The 18078-nt window shown below is 37.7% G+C and overlaps 1 protein-coding gene across 1 annotated transcript in view; it reads right to left on the bottom strand.

The window, feature by feature from the left end:
* Positions 1-18078, bottom strand: part of ADAM10 (ADAM metallopeptidase domain 10) — a 42414-nt gene that overhangs the window by 20687 nt on the left and 3649 nt on the right. Inside the window, exons 2-4 of the mRNA XM_054273071.1 lie at positions 13148-13298; positions 1452-1570; positions 105-263 (exon numbers count right to left, since the gene is read on the bottom strand). Coding sequence (XP_054129046.1) covers positions 105-263; positions 1452-1570; positions 13148-13298 — 429 coding nt within the window. The remainder of the gene's footprint in view (positions 1-104; positions 264-1451; positions 1571-13147; positions 13299-18078) is intronic.

Here is an 18078-nt window from a genome sequence, read left to right on the forward strand (position 1 = left end):
TCATACACAATCCAAAGTCTCATTTGATGCTTACAAATGGCATACAGGTTTTGACATTTAATAAAAAAAGTATTTCATCTGTAGCACAAAATGGAAGTACTCACTGATATCATCTTCATGATAAATGACAGAGTGGAATGGTAGGTTTCTGTCCTTTATGTATCTCTCTGCTGGCTCAATATAAAAGGTCCCACTGTGAGTTTGGATGAATCCTTCAAATTTTCCATCAATAACAGACCCATGAGTAAAACTTCCCTGCTCACCTGTTAAGGGACAAAGTGTATTAGCTTTTTTATACCCTTCAAAAATCCTTTTTAAGACTAAGATTATCCATCACTAAGACAAACAGTTACAGCAAAATCACAGTCACTAAGTTCAGAAGCTTCCCAATCAGGGGCATAAATGACATGTTTAAAAACCATATAATGCAGAATTCAACTCTGTATTTTAAAGCTGGTACATACACAGCATGTAATTCTATAGTCAAATCCTGTCCTTACACATCCCTTCATACAATTAGAAATAATAAACAATAAAATAGAGCATACACAGAACTTTGAAAGCTTTCAAAGAAGGACTTCCCTATATTCAAGACATCCATTGTTCTCTTCAAGCATAATCCTCTTAAAACTGTAGCTAGGTTTAAATCTGCATAGAGTGAATTTGTATTTAAAACAGTTACAATCAGGGAAAGTACAACTGTCAAAGTTTAATCACTGACTGCTACAACATGCAGCATCCCCACAGCCCTTCCTATATAATGGATGAAAGATTACTCTGCTAAAACAATACTTATACACTCCTCCATTGAGGAAAATTCAGAATCACACTATCAAAAAGCCTTCTGACCTACTCAAAAAAAGTGGCAAATTGGTCTGCCTAGATGCATATGAAGCCCTGTGTTTATTACTTTTCAAAGTTGAAAATGCTCACTTCAAGGCTGCAGAACATGGCTTAGAAAGACCCTCAGGAAAACCAAACAAACAGTACAAAGAGGGGTAGAGTAAATCTTAGTCCATTTCTTCTTTCCATCTGCTTTTAATTCTGGAATTCTTCATTTTTAATCAATTTTATCCTTTGTATTTACTAAAATCAGATATATTACCCTTAGTGATAGTAACTCTATATTCCTTTTCCTCCTTTAAACTAAAAATGGCACCTGATTTTTTCTTCAATGTATACAATTTTTCTATCTTTTTTAATGCATCAGACTTCTGTGAAGAGTATGTTTATAACCAGATTTGAAATTCAAGTTTTATGGGTATGAAAATTATTAGATAAAATACTCATTCAAGTGTGACTCCTATAAAAGCAGATGGGAGCTCAAATATGATAGATGCACTATTAAAGTTTAACAATAATCTAATAATACTGATACTAATTTTCTCCACATTAGAAAATTCCTGTTTAAAATTGCTGCACTTTCATCCATTTTAAAGTGCTATACTTACCATAAATGTGTCCAGTGTAAATGTGGGAGGTATCATAATCAATGACTTGGTTCGATATTTCTACTTTAAAGTCATCACTAAAAAGAGATGTATCTCTCTTCATTCGAAGGTTGAATTGTCTAAAAGGAATAAAACAAGATAGTAAATTGGCTTTGAGCTTCAGCTACAAGAGCACTAAATAAAGTACTTCAAAAGGGCATTTTTGTGCAAACAATCTGCAGACCTTGTAAAATGTATTTGTAGAAAATGCTTTTACTGATTTAGATCTGAGCCTAGAAGGATTTTTAAAGCAAGATTCTTTAGCTGCTTTCTATATAAGTAGCTAAGTTTACAAGATTTAAGCCAGAAAACACATTACACTTAAACACTTAATTGTAAAGTGCTGACTTGGACTACACACTTGTTCCCAGTCCTTCAGAAGACACTCGAGTAGTTTAGGAAAAATGCAACTATTTTACTTTACAGCACTGTGAAGCAGAACAGATAATAATAGCTTTCACTTATTTTACTTTTATTGATGACACCTAAGATTTAAATAACTTAAATGAAATGTAGGTGAGTTAATCAATGTTTCAGCTGAAACTCAAAAAGCAAGATGGTCAACAACATCTAATAAACATACTCAAACTGTTAGAGTTACATGAACAATTACGGAAACAGCTCTGTTCATTAAATGATTGGGTCAGTTACAACCCTACATACTTTAATGCAAATCCTACTGCCAATCTTTATATTAAACAGCTTCTTTGTATGACAACAGCAGTTGCATTCAAGCAACATAACTGGAGCGTTTTAAAATACCTGACACTATATGAATTCATACCTGCGACAACCATTAGCTTGTTTAGAATTTCATTTGGTATTCTATTAAATTTTGTACAAACATTTGTGCAAATACAGATCACGAAGTTATTGAAACTTCAGCCATTCCAATTTTACTCTTGATTTTCTTCCTTTATTTTCCTTCTCTGCACAATGATGAAATTGAAGGAATATTATAGTTATGTCACCAATTTGTTACACAAAAAGTAACTCTGGTAAGTCGAGTAACCATGGCCAGCAGAGCTGACCTTCACAGTGAAAGTTAGTATCCAAGTATGCAACCAACAAAATGACCCAGGCAATTAAGAGCTGTAGTGTAAAGTTGATTTAATCTAGGTACTTTTTACTAATGAGTGAAGCATACACAAAGTGTATCTTCAGTTTCCACCTGCACATTAAATATGACACCATAGTTATAAGTATTTTGAAACATTAAGATGCAAACTTCAAGATCAAAAAAAGTCTTGCATACACTTGGAGCCTGGGAAGGGCTGTAGTCACTCATGGTGACTACTCTGTAATGCAAACAGCATTTCACAATCAAACTACATTTATTATTATTGCCACAGTGATAATAAAGCTTCAAAGCAAGTACTCTGCTCTGGCAATGCGTCACAGGTATCTACTACGAGGTTATGAAACTGAGATGTGGCTGGTGGATGGAGAAGGTAAACTTCTGCAATCCCTGAGACTCAGGCTTTGTGCCAAGCCCAGCAGTGCTCCTACCACAGCTCAGCAGAGATGGATTTTATGAGGAAGATCCTCCTGTTACAAAGGAAGGAACAGGTCACTGTGCACCTGGATACTGGCATCACTGAGACAAGAAATAAGAATTAATGCTTTTCATCTTTTTACTACCTCTGCCACAACAGTCCTTTGGCAACCCAGAGGTTCATGAGGAAGAGGAAATAAAATGAACAAGAAACTCAGACACCTGGGACTGAATGCCACAAGATTACCCAATAATTTTTTGAGGGTGGGATGGTGGGCAGTGCAGAGACTTGCACCCACTTTATGTGGCTCTCCTGAGCAGAAGTTAAAAATGAACAGGTAGAAAGAAATGAAAACCAACACTGATGAGAATATGACCAACTTCATTTAAATACTTGAAAAAGTTATACTCACTTTGGATGCAATACACTGCTCAGGGTGTTACACAGATTTAAGCTCCATTTTAGTCTGAGCTTTCCCTGTGACTGAGTTGTCACACTCAAGGATGGGTCAGACTCTCAGTGCATTTGAACTGAAGTTAAATGGCAAGAGATCTGGGACCCATTAGAATCTCTCCTCCCTTCTCTAGTATTTGATAGAAGACTTCTTACCTTTCCTCATGAAAGTTTTTTGGGTAAAAACCCTCACCCTATATAGTACTTGGCTTTCAGAAGTGTATACACCATTTCTTTAAGATTACATTTTTCTGGTTGTATTCATGTATGTTGCAAATAAAACTGAGGAGAAGTTGTCTCTAACACTCAACTGCATCAGCAATTTCATATTGCTTTGAAATACACAGTGCAAAAGAATGCAGGACTTCTGATGTATTAATTCCCATCTATACTGGCAAAGTGAGGGAAAAAACCCAGGACCTGATCTCAGCCTGACAGCTGATAATTTAACAATTAGTGTAACCCCAAAACCACAGATGGGTGAGCCCTTGGCCTGATTTGTGCAGGCACCCAGGGAACCCTGAGCTGCTGCTCTCACCCTTACAGACCAGCAGGACAATCGTGGTGCAGCCATGGGCCACCTTGGTGGCCACCTGGCCAGGATTTAGGGCCAGCCTTGAGCTTTGCTTGCATATCCAGGGCTCTTCTGGGGGGAAAGAGAGAGTTTAATGAAGCTGGGAATGGTTGTTCCTTCTGTGGGATACCCTTCCATCAATATTACCTGCATTTCACTTCAAAATGGACTGTTAAAATTTTATGTAGCAAATTAAAAGTGTCAGTTTAAAATTTAGGAAGTCTCTGCTTATTCTCCTTTAATTTTTACCCTCTCCTTGCTTTCCACATTGCTACATAATAAACACTAAAGATTCCAACCCATGCTGCTGATTATCTCTTAATAAAATGAGCTCTATATGCAGGATTAGAGAACTATTACAGATACAAACTCAGCTGTGCTTCACACTAGCAATTCTCTATTTGATTTCTTAACTTAGTTAAACTATTAGATAACCTGATCATCTCTTAGCTATTTTTAAACAGGTCTTTTCTTAGTCATTCAAACATGCTTGATGAGAACAGGATAATCTGTACAAACTGTTCACCTTCTTAATAATGAAAAATTGACAAATACTCCTTTACATCTCCCCCACCAAAGCAGGGAAAAGACAACTTGGGACAGTGGGAAGGAAAAGGGCCAAGGAGGGTGGAGGAGTAAACAAACATCTATTAATCTCTACTTCCAATAATTAACAACTTTAGCACATCACCAAACTTCAAACATAAATTCTACCCTGGCTTAAACCCAGCAACTTCATGATTGTTCTGAGGACAGGAGACTCTGAGGAAGTTAAATGAATCTGTCTGTACAATTACTGAAGATGGTTTCTAAATTAGCCACAATGGAAGAAACAAGAAGCTTCAAATAAGCCTTTTGACAATTACAATTTCTACAGCATGTACCAAATTGTTAGTGCAAGCTAAGCTATTCTTTAGCCTAGAAACACACCAGGCAGAAGAATAACTAATTTCAGAAAAATAATGCCTCTTATTTACACACTTTGTACCTTACAGAAGACGCTTCCCAGCAGTAGCAATCTCTAGAACAGAATTAAATCAATGAAGACCAAGTTTTGACCTTGCTGATTTGTTACTGCTTCTGTTTTCCACAGATCTGAAAACTGGTATTAGTTACTGTATGGATGCCCACTTGGTTGTAGACCGAATTTTGGCAAAAACTTTACATACATATAAAATTATATCATCTGCTTTGATAATGAACTACATCTTATATATTAATGGCAGTACCCAAAAGACTATCAAGAGGTAGATTTTTATTTCTCTATAGCTTATCTCAGGGAGACTATGTCCAGTTTGCAAGTAACACAACAATTTAGTCATAATTAAAGAAAAAATTATAGTTGACAGTATCATACTTAGCTAAGACCAGTACTTTGCCATGGGCTCAAGTTATGTTATCCTAAGCTCTAATCAGAGCAGGTACTTAAAAGAAAAAAAAAAACAAAAAAACCCAAAAAAACCAAACAAGCCATGTTTATATACTGTGAACATTTGGTAAAGGGTATATAAAGGCTTACATGCAAGAGTTAATGCATAATCTATTATTCCATTTCTTTTTAATATGAGTTACCTTCTAAGATCAGTGATTTCATCACAAAGCAATGTCCAATATATTGGGTTACTGGTACCAAGTCTGCAGACTTGCACACAAGTGGCAGAAAAAGCTGTTATCTGGCATAAAAAAATGGTACTTGGTGCTGTCCCTTTTCTGCCTTTCCTCAAATTGCTGTAACTGGTGACAGGCCCACAGAATCATTAAGTGACCAGAGGAGGTTGTTGAGAAAGGGAAAAAAGGAGATGGAGGAGTTACTCCACAGCTGAAAGAAGTGGCTGGGGAAAGGAAGCTGAAGGGGATGAGTTGGCAGCAGTATGTAACACGACTTCAGTACAAGGAGAGTTCATTTTTAGGTTCACAGTCTTTTCTTCCCAGTGGGAATCAGAAAAATCCTTGCAGCCGTGGCTCCATTACCCTCCTCACAAGTCAGCATCTAGAAAATACTGTTCTGCTTGAGGTGCAAGTCTTTTATCCTTACTTTTCCTACCTAAGAACTCAGAGACTCTCTTGGAAAAATGGAAGGGGGGCCTATAAATGGACAGGTATAACAACCTGTGCTCTTTTTTCTAACTGCTTCCATGAGGCATCCCACAATCCACTCAGCCCCCACAAGACTGTCAGACTCATTCCAGCTCAGAACTGTAGTAAATAGAAGGCAGCTTAACAACCTACTCCTGGATTTATACTGCCCACGATGCTACAGAATCATCACACTTGAAGATTTTTTTTATTGTTTTAACTTGCAATTAAACACACACCGCATACTTTATCACTTAATTGATAATTCCCACAGTCCTGCTAGTTACACTAAAGAAAACTTATCTTTGAAGCAGCACATGATAGGGTCTCCAGGTTTATCACACTTTCTTTGATCCACCTAGATGCACACAGAATCATCCCCTAGTAAGTGTTTATGCAAATCCCAATCTCTACAACACTCAGCCATCCCAGCTAGAATGCTTGCAACTTATGTTTGTTTTCCATTAGCACCTCTGGGATGACACTTGTGGTTATTCAAATATCTTCCTGACCTTCAGAAGTCAGACTTGCTGAACTTGGTATTCTAGAACACTACAATGAGGATGCAGCCTTCATTCCAAAGCATTTCCCACTGATTACTCTTGATATGCAGAGCTGCAAACACAAGCTAGTTAGATAACAGAAACCATCCAAGCAGGATTACAAGAAGCTACATGTTGGCTAATTTACACTCTGAGAAAGTATCCCTCTGTCCTGAAGAGGACAGTGTAAGATTTTAAAGGCAGAACAGCCTTTACCCAAGGTTGATTTTTTTCCCCCACTCCTTTCAGTAAAACTTCTTTGGGAAGTTCAGCACAGAGCTGACATTCTGGTTTCCTGTTTAGTGAAAATAACCTTCCCATTTGTATTTACATGAAGTTGGCTATTTATACGCAACGCCATGTTCTAACAAAGACAAGATGTCAAAAATCAGAAAAGAGGTAAAGATGTACTAGAATACAAGCACAAGCAAAGTTACTACATTGATTCAAACTATGGAAGCAGTTAGGAAAGAAGCTTTTTTAGTTAAACAAGTAAAGACACAGAAGATAAACCCACTAGCTGATAATAAGAGCACATAGCTTAGGTACATTCATTTAAATATACATTTTAAGAACATGACTTCCTCAGAGCATGGGTGTGTCTATTGAAGTTTGCTGGCCAGGGAGTAGAGCTGTAAACCATTAATACCAATTTAAGCAGTACAGTGGAAATGCTGCACCTCAGCCAGGCTGTCCAACCAGTCCAACACTATTGTACCACGTGTCTCCCAGACAAACCCAAGTCAAACATCAAATGCCTTTTTTTTCCTGAGGGCTACACCTAATCCAGCTCACTGTATTTAAACTCATAAACTCATAAAATACAAGACATTTAACCCACAGATGCAGCTCCCTGAATTTTTTAACTTTATTTCAGCTAAAAAAAAGTATAAGAACTTAGGACCATGCTTCCCAATTCTCTGCAAGATCAAACTGCTTTACCTACAAGCACCAGCATAGGGTGGGTTTGGTTTTGGGGTTTTTTTGACAAAACAGGTATAGGAAGCGACTCCTGATTCACAGGTGTCTTGTCTGATAAATTATCTGTCAAGGTATGTAACTTAAAAGGTCCAATAGATAGTTAATGATTGAAGAATTGCCACAGAGTAGTGAATAATACTACAAAGGTCACAGTAAGAACTAAAGATATCAATTTTTTTTTTCCTTTTCAAATTCAGGACAGCCTAAAATGAGTTGCAGTAAGTGAATCTTGCAAAAAATTCACTTACTAGAATTCATGTCTAAGTCTTACAAAGCCAACCAGTAGGTTCTATGTGATTACTGCTGAACCAATCTATTTAAGAAGTTGAGCTGTTCAGGGGTGTGTTTAAGTGCACATGGAATTGAAAAAGACACAACATACATTTTCAGATTAGTCCAGTAATACTGAATCTGCTTTTTGTTCTGACAGGCTCATAGAACATAGAAGGCAGATCCATTTTATGAATTGAGCCCTGTGCTGTATGGACAATTTAAAAAGTACTTAAATTAAAAGCCATAAAAAGAACATCTAGTGTAATAAAAGCCTTAAGTTGACAATATAAAGTCCTGTTTAATGCAACAGTAACTAGCTCAGTAACTTCAGTCCATCTCAGCATGGCAGCATGCTCAGAACACCACTTCTAAAATCAGCTTATCAAGTATTATTTCTCTGCAGGTATCCTCCTTTGTTTTCATAAACTACTCAAACATGGCCAACAATGATGTTGTTTAAACACACTTATCAGTTCTGAGTAATGAGGGCAATATGAAGGATTACAGATTGCTCCAGAATCAAGAATTTAAAAAACTCCTCAGACTTAATTAAGAACTGAAATTTTGTGGTCCACAGTTTTCCTATAAGGACCAGGTACAGACCATACATTCCTACAAATATGTCTGAACAACTTACAGTATTTCTCAAAAAACAGAATTTTAGGTAAAATCTACAGGAAAATATAGCTAAACTGTAAAACATCCTAAAGAAATTATTAATTTAATAATAAGCAGGTGTTATCATGTGTTCAAGTACCACTTGAAAATTCAACTGTTCACTCAAGTTGTGTGGGCACTTTTCCCAAGCAAGAGTCATCAACTAATCTAGGAGTGTTGAAAGTGGGTGTGGATGGACAATTAACAGGATCAAGCAAAGAATTAGAAAGCATAAGTTATTAGTAATGTATTAAATAAAAAGCTGACTGAAAATAGAGTTGAACAATACACAGACATAACTTTTCCCTTCTGAATGCATTAGCATCTCAGGAATTCCCAGTTCTGTCACTAGGTAAAAAGTACAGTTAGAATATCAGACATCATCCAAGTTTTTTAAGCTCTGTCCTCAAAATCACTATGAAGTATTCAGCATATTTCTGACATTCTACAGTGGATAGGAATTAAGGTCAAGATATTCCATGATTAATATATTGCAACTATTTCTACTGAAAAAGGGAAGAAAACTTTCCAGTTTCTCTTCAGGGGAAGAGCCGTGTCAGAAGTGAACAAGTGCAAGTGCACATTTTGTGATCAGGTGCAAACTGTATAAAATCCAATGTCACTTTGAGTGATGTCCCAACTTCCATTTGAAGCTGCTGACATTACCCTGACATGCAAAAGGAAGTTACTCTATTTAAAATGCTTCACTGTATCTCAAGGCAGTGCCAAAGGCATTTTTCTTCTTTGAATCAATCCATGTATTTTGGGGAGTCTGTGCTGTATTTGGCTTTTTGGGGGGAAGGGCTGTGGGACGGGTTCAAACACTGTTTTATATTAACCAAGTTCCAGATATTAATACTGTGCATTCATTAACTTTGTGTGAGTCTTTCCTGGACTCAAAGGGCACCTTAAATTAAATCACACTAGAACACTCAATATGAACTGGCAGGTGGAATAGCTCTGATACACACCCAGGATCATTTCAAACCTTCATATTCCTTCCAAGTTGAAGCATTACAGAAATAAGCACATTTTACACTACTGGGGAAGCAATAATGCTGATTAATCTAATACACGGTTTATTATAAAAAAGAATTAATGAGGATTTGTAGCTCAGTTTCAGCAATTTTAATTGTCCTACTAAGTTAGTATTTCAACACTGAAGAGTGGGCTGGTTCAGTCTGGCTCATTGCATTTACCCTAAGAATATGTATTTTGTATTACCAAACAACAAAGATTTTGAAAAACTTCTATTCTGAGCAGTATATTGTGTGGCATCTAACTTTCAGATGAAAGTTAAACAGAGAAGGTTTCTGAGTGATGGCATATGATACATTCACTTGTAGAACTACTAAATCTGATATGAAAAAGGTAGCTTTGGGTTTAATTCCATCATTTCAGTATCTATTTCATTATTTATCTATTAGCCCATAGTTAAATGATCCCTTTCATTTGGTATAAATAAGTAATATTTAAATTGTGGTTTTATTTTTTCCTTTTTCAACAGAAGGGTACTATGAGATACAGTTCTTAAATCTAAACAGCCCACTGAAAAGAACAGATGCTCCTAACACAATCCTAAAATACTGGTAGCTGCCAGCTATTTTCTGGACAATGAAAGTGTAAGTCTGATGAATGCTTATCTGGCATATGTCAGCACTGCCACAGAAAAGGCTGGTACTGCATCCTCCCTCTCACCACTGCTGCTTAGTTCTGCACTCCTCCTTAAAGCAAATTTGCCTCTACACGGAACAGAAGAGCCAATTAACCTCAGTGAAAAAGAAGCAGCCAAATTACTTTCCCATCTTGCCTGGCCACGTGAGCAGCAGGTGCTTCCTTTGGCACACACCAAAAGATGAAGTTTGTAAGTTCCAACTGCTCACAGAGAGACAGCCTGAGAACCACAGTGGCCCAGCTTCACTTGCTGCTGCCAGCAGAGAACAGCAGTAAATATTAGGACAGCTTTTCCTTTGTTTCCTGGCTACAGAACACAGCCATTTCATCAGAATCCAAATCAAAACACAAGACTGTCATTTCAGTCCTCATAAATAGAAGCTGTTTACTACATTTATTAAGTTAAGGGGATGCAAGCTGGACAGCTGTGAGCCAATGAACCACTACACCTGGACAAACCCTAACAGACCATTTGGTAAAAGGCAATTAAATAAGATCAGGTAAAAGTTTTCAGAATCTCAATTCTCATATTGACTGAATGCCTTACGTTTCACCATCTGTTTTTAAATGCCACAGCACTTTAAAAGCCCACAGCCTGTATCTACATCATTCAAGTGTTCTGCAAAAGCTTCATTTCCTACCTTCACACAAAGTAACTCCAATGCTTGATAGAAAAGATTTACTTTTGTCCCTCTCAGTGATGACATCAATCACTTAGTTACTCACAATAAACCAGCTGCAACTGCAAAAAGCCAATCCTATTTATACAGCTTCTCAAACTGCTACATACCTTCAAAGCAAATAAACAGACTCTGTGAAGTAAAACCAATTCACTTGATCCTTCCTAATTCATACTTAAAGCAAAATGAAAATATTTTGTAAGAACACATCCAAATTGATAAACACGAACTTTGGACTAAATTTACATCCTGTTAGCTACCCTCTCTTTGGCAGGAAGTGTTAGATGTGCCACAGGTAACTACCCAAATCCTAGACAATGGACTGGTTTAACCTTATAGTCAGTTTCCAATCAGCCTCCTCAGTTAATGATGGATTTGTGCCTCAAACCATAGGGATTTATGATCAATTCCACACATAAACACCAACATTTTTCTTCATGAGTAATAGTAGGTGTTACCAAAATATTTATAAACACGATTGACTAAAGTCTGCTCTTCCTCTGTGAAGTAAGAGAGGAAATTTTTTTTAAGACATTATCCTGTGTGCAACTACCATTTTTACAGGATAAGGATTTTCAACCCCCACTCTCACCACAAAGCGAACTCAGAGACTAAGCTAGTCTTACAGAAGATTATTATGGGATCTTTACCAATGACAAGAGGAGCCTGCTCAAGTGGCCTGAAATGTGGCCTGGTCCCAGCAAGAGTGGTCTCATCCTTCTTCCATCACTCCTTCAAGTCACACTGGGGTTTTTTCCCCCAAATAATTTTTAGACAGATTAGTGTCCAGATGCTATTCCTGGCATGGCTTTAACACTAGCAGTGCTAGCACAAGGATGATGCTGGGAATGTGGTTAGGCCTGTTTCTTTCTGCGGCAGTGCACACTTCAGTGAGCTTAAATTATCCACCAGCCTGCAGCTTAGAAGTGGCAGCATTAGGCTCAAACTGAACTTCACTGCCTTGAAACCTTGCTGAAAATTTAAAAGTAGCAAGGTTTACACTGTGGGGAGCCTCTGGAGCATTCTACTCTGCAGGCTTGTTTTTTACAACAATTTTAAAGGGAAAACTAGAGACTGCCAGTGAAGTTACAGCAGAGAAAGCAGCACTATGACTCTTCTTTAAACAATAAAATTCCTTGGACTAAAAATCACACTTGAAAACATGGTTTTAAGGAGAAGGCTTCAATATCAGGATTTGGGTTGTATTTATACAGCATTTAGAAATACAACCCTAATGCTGGCCTTCCAGCAGCATGCACTGAAATCCAGTCATGACATCAGAAACCTCCAGGAACAACACTTCATTCCCTGAGGAAATGACAAGCTGGTACAAAACCAAAACACTTACTCAGAAAAAAATATCCCAAACAGATTCAGGAGACCCAGGTTTATATTTTCTCTGTTAAACTTCTTTTGTTTCAGTATATGGCTAACAATTATTTATCAAGTTCTAAATACTTCAATTGTAACTGAAATAACAAGAAAAAGAAGGGCATTACACATTCCTGAAATATATTAAGAGAGTGTTGCCCCAAAGCAGGAAGTCACGGAAACTAAGATATGGACCCAAATATTATAACTTTCTTCCTGTTATCCTGGGTTATATAAAAAGCAGGCTATTCCAAATTGCAATGAGATGTACCTAAGTGAAAACCTACAAATTATACTTCAGTTGGTCACACTGAATATCTAACTTCATACTGGATCTTACACGTTAAATGCAAGGCAAAGCATGTCTCATAACAGTAACCATCTTTCCTCATGTCAAATAATTTCTAAATTTCACAATAGCACAAAAAATCAAGTAACACCAGTACACACAAAACAGAATTTTTGGCCTATCTTGCAGCTTCAAATGTAATTTGAAATGTTACTTTTTCTCAATTACATTTTCTCAGGCAGTTTGGCACAATTCTTGGAAAAAAAAATTTAAAAAAACAATTATATATGCAACACAAAACTGCATTATAAACTCAGAATCAATTACCATGCTGTTTCCAGTATGATTCCATTATTTAAGCTTCAAAGTGTAGCAATAGTTACCATCAGATGCTTGAAGAAGTGCTTGCAAGTAACAATTTCAAACCTAAACTGGACATGACAGAAAATATTCACAGAAATTGCACACAGTGCAATGTGGTGTATTCTAGCTGATGTTATTTTGGTGGATGCATTTAACCCTTTCCATTGCACTCCAATTAAAACACATGAATAAAATATTTAAAGCAAACACCTTTAAGATATCACTAACCTTCCATGAGCATGGAAATCCAGGCGCAAGAACTGCTCCTCATGTGACACTGCTCGTTTGGCACGCTGGTGTTTTTGGTGTAACAAATCCACGTCGTAGGACAGTCCCTCATAGTGCCTAATGTACTTGTTTAGAGGATTTCCATACTGGCCTGGAAAACAGAGACAAGCAAGGTTAAAACCATACTACCAGGCATGGCAGACATGTGGGGCAAAGCAGTTGGTAACAAGGACCCAAATTCCACATTTTATCCATTTTAATTTATTTTTCTCCTTTGTACACATCAGATTTATTCTATTCTAGTCCCATAGACAGGACACAAAATCTGCAGCTACAAGTGCATCAGATGGGCCTTTGAAAGCATCTTCTACTTGAATTTCAATACAAGTATAGTTCATTTACTCCAAAACTACCCCACAATGCAAACTACATTGCCAACAGCAATGCTTGAGAGATGTTTTAGAAAAGCACTCCTGATTCAAAATAAGAAGTGCAACAGCTGAATATCTCTCTTCAGTTTCCCTGAAACTGTGCTTCCAACTTCACTCTGCAGTCGTGACACCACACTATCTGCTCAGAATGTTGGTAGTCTACAGCTGAAATATCCAGGGAAATTAAGAGCAAATCATGACACCTAGCAACACATTTTGTATCACATGGAATGTTCTACCACATGGAAAAGTTTTATTAAAGTGTATCTCCAGAGATGTAGATTCAGTTCAGTCTATTTTGTACAACTCCTTCTAGGGTAATATTTATGCCTTATGTTAAAATGAGTTCATGGCAGAAAATGGCAAAGATTTTTACCCTCCTATCCTGATGGAGGAAGAGACACTAATCACTAAAAGAGCCCCAAAATACAACTTGTGGAGAAAACTAGAGGAACTCTGAATTATGCAAGAAGAAACAATACTATCTCATAATCAATTTAACTTCAAACCAACCTAAATGTTAGTTGTCAGGCACTACATGTGGTATTTTTCTTCAGATATCTAAAAAGATGGCCAAGTAAATTAATACTTTCAAATGCATTGCTTGCATTTAGCAGCCATGTGCACAAGATGATATTGCTGTATCTGTTTAAAATTCAATTAATGCTATACTGCAGAGAAATCCCATTCAAATTTACTCACAGTACTGTAGGCTTCTGCAAATGTTGACTCTTCATTGTTAACTGCAAATACATTCCAATAACAAAACTTCATTCTAATTTCCTCTCACTCTCAAAACACATGTCCATTCTCACTCAGGTTTCCAAAAAGGAAAGTGTCTTCGGCACCTTAAAATGTTTAAAATGTGTGGCTCAAGGAAGTCTACATTAATTCTAATCCCAGTAAGACACAGGACCATTAAAAGGTTTCAGTAACTAGCAGGAGCTGTGAGGATGCAGGATGCTGTCTGTTTCTGTTGTTTCTCTCATCACTTCCAACAGAATCCCTCCAAAATGAACCATAACACCTCCTATAACCCAAGAACTTCTATGTACCAAATCAGATTGGCCTGAGATCATGCACAATATATGCATGTGCCTGACTACAGATACACGCTTTCCAATTCCAGGTGTATGACCCAGAAGTGTCAACATTTAAGAAGACAAGCTTCAAAATTAATTGATATAGGCTAAAACTTATAAGTTTTAATTGTTAAATGAACCTGAATCTAGAATATTGTATTAACAATTCGCTTTAAGAACTTGGTCAAAACTAGAGAGTCAGTGCACTGCAGAATGTGTAAACCTCTGTGCTCCAGAATCATCTTTAAATTGAAGGAAGCTTGTAATAATGCACTCCTTAAAATGTTAGAGACCATTTTTCTTCTCAGTATTGCAAGACACTTCAAACAGCTTCAGGCACCCAGAAAAAAAAAATATTTCCAAGTGTGACAACTTACTGAAGACCCAATGACACTTGGCACTGGATCTAGGTCTCATGACCATGTGAAAAAATGAGAGACAGGGTTTAACCAAGTCACAAAGAATAGTTTTTAAGTGCTAACTACTGTGACAAGACAGCCAAAGACTACTGACATTAGAAGTTTTATAACTGTTCTCTCTGCTAAGGAAAAGCAGAGGGTTTTAAGCAAAGATATTGCTTCTTAAAAACAACAAAAAATTAATACACTTGGTATGATCACACAGGGAAACAACACTTTCTTTTCCTTTTCTCCAAAACTTAAAGAACTCCTTATGTTTTAAGTACTCTTATAGCAAACACTTAACACAAACACTCCTGCTGCTCTCTTTTTGCTTAAGCAGAGCAACTGCACAGCACCTAGAGCATTATGGCTTCTCCAAAAAGGGACTTACTGCTTCAAAATTAACAGTTTCACTTCCAGAAACCTCTGTAACATCAACATTGCTACAGCATTCAAAGTCTGCAACTGATCACACTCTCCTTGTAATTAAATCAGATACCTATCAAAAGGGATTATCTTCTTTACAAAGGCAGCTTAATAAGTAGCTCAACCATAGTAACACAGGAATCTATACAGGATTCTGAGGCAAAAGTTCATTAAACTGAGTTACATGAGGCAGGTAGAACAGCTGGTCCAGTTTGTGTAATTAGAAGACTGCATCAAAAAGGAAGAAGTCTTTCACAGAATCTGGAAGTGGCACACCCCAAGAAATCATTATTATAGCACACACCAGATCCCAACCTCTGTTACAAATACTACCCTATTTTCTGTAAATGAAAAACTTGGGGTTTGTTTTTTTTTAACAAAGATTGCATGACAAGGATCTTTTCAATTAAGGATACAGTCAGGAAGCCCGCAGTAACAAACACTGAACCATGAACACCTAAATGTAGTTTATGGGAACTGCTCTACAAATTCCATGTGTCATGTTGCCATCAACAAAACAAAACAGCGTGATGCCTTCCAGGCAATCTGGTGGAATAAAACAACATTACACTCCACCTAAACACTAAGCTGGGAGACAGAAACCCTTTAGGATACAGACATCAGACACTGACAAGGGGATGGCTTTTGAACTTGACAGTATAGTCTTCCAAAGACTTGCTAAACTAGATGTGGCATTTCCTTCGACAAATTCCCTGCAGGAACGAAGCTTTACTCTCACCAGCTTAGAACCAAACACTGGGAAGGACTTAAAACAGAATCCAGCAGAGCATTTAGGCAAATGTCTCAGTGTGCCAGTCCCTGTGAAAGATGTTTTGTGTGAGGATATACAACTCTTCAGGATCCCTAGAGAGCTGTGAAGCATCTACAGTTGTTGTTGCTGTGAACAAACAAATCCCACTGGACAGGTATGGAGTCTGAGACATGTACTCTCACCTTCTAACCAGCCTTATGCAAAGGTTAAATTGGATCATCCCTGCGATTGTAGCTGTGAGCTTCCTGGCACAAGGTGAGCAAACACATGGAGCAGTTCTCTGGTGGGATGTGCTCAATGATTCCCTGGTCAATTATTTTCCCAGAGAAAACCATGAAGAGCTTTTCCCCCCAGACAAACCTTCCCAGCCTGCACCTGCAGCAGATGACACGAGCAAGGGAACACTGCAGCCACCTGGATATCCACAAGCCCACAGGATCAGATGGGATGTGTCCAGGACTGCTGGGAGGGCTGCCTGGACCCACTTCAAGGCTTCCATCACCTTTCTAAAAAGTTCCTGTTATAGAGGGGAGCTCCTGACAAATGTCACCCCCATCTTCAAGGAGCAGGGCCTGGAGAATTACAGGCTGGTCAGATTTATCTCAGTGTCTGTGAAGATTCTGGAGGACATTTTTAAGGAAGCTAGCTCCATGCACAAAAAAATGACTAGTAATAAACAGTACTGAAAGTTTACCCATGTAAATATAAATATCTATTAATTTTATACACATCATTATAAAACAGAGTAACATTTAACTTCCCATAAGAGGATAAATCAAGCATGCACTGTTCTAAAAGATGAAGTTTGCATTAAACCACTCAGATTAAAACTTGCCTGACAAATGCAAATAGCTCAAGCGCTACTCAAGTTTGTTAGTGGGGTGGAAAAAAGCACAGAATACAACTTGAGAGAGTATCAGAAATTGTTCAGAAGCCAAGCTAACTCACTAGACAAGTCTTATTACTGCAAGCATCACCATTAATTTGCAGATTTAAAATGCCAGCATGTGATAAACATCTTGTAGAGAATTATTATTACAATTTCAATTAAGATAATCAAAGCAACTTTTGCTTCAAGTTATTTTCAACATACAGTTTATCTATCTTACAAAAAAGCTCCATTTACATGGGACATTAAAGAATGTACACTGCATTCAGATTTAGCAAGGCAGAAATTCTACCATATACCTCCTGACTTGGACTTCTCTGAAGAATTTATTCAGGCTGTTTCCAAACTGCCAGCAGAAGGGCAGGCCCTGCTGCCCTTTTACACCTACTCTGTCTCCATTCTTCCCTTGCACTGGCACTAGGTTCAGCTGACAAAAATATTCTCTCTTTTCTGGTCAAGTGAGTTTTTGGTGAAAGAAAAACATGTAGTCAAGAAGTCAAGTCAGGATCATTTCCCTTCACTGAGGCCTCCATTTAGGGCACGGTCAGACCGTATGGCAACACCAGTGCCAGCAGATGTCTGCTTTTTATTGACCTTCTTCCCCTCCACCCTGTGAAAGTCCCAGTTCTTCTTCCCCATCAGCCCTGGGTTTGCTCAATAAAGCAACTCTAGTTACACATCAGCAGGAACTGATGAATTTCTTTTTCTTTGGATTGACTTCTCATGCCAGGAGGAGAGGTGGGAGTGCAGGGCCAGGGCAGGACCTCCAGACAGCAGTAACTCAGTACAGCAGCCCTGCCACACTGCAAAATGAACCTTTGCATCTTTTAGAAGGATAAACAAACTGCACTCTGAGGCTTTTGGGCAACAGTATTTCAAAGCAATCACCTAAACACCTGATTTTATTTATTTTTAATTTCCACAGGCATT

This window comes from Melozone crissalis, unplaced genomic scaffold (genome assembly GCF_028551555.1).
Source record: "Melozone crissalis strain CALT ecotype California unplaced genomic scaffold, PUWL_Pcris_2 ptg000014l_1, whole genome shotgun sequence".
Taxonomy (NCBI): Eukaryota; Metazoa; Chordata; class Aves; order Passeriformes; family Passerellidae; genus Melozone; species Melozone crissalis.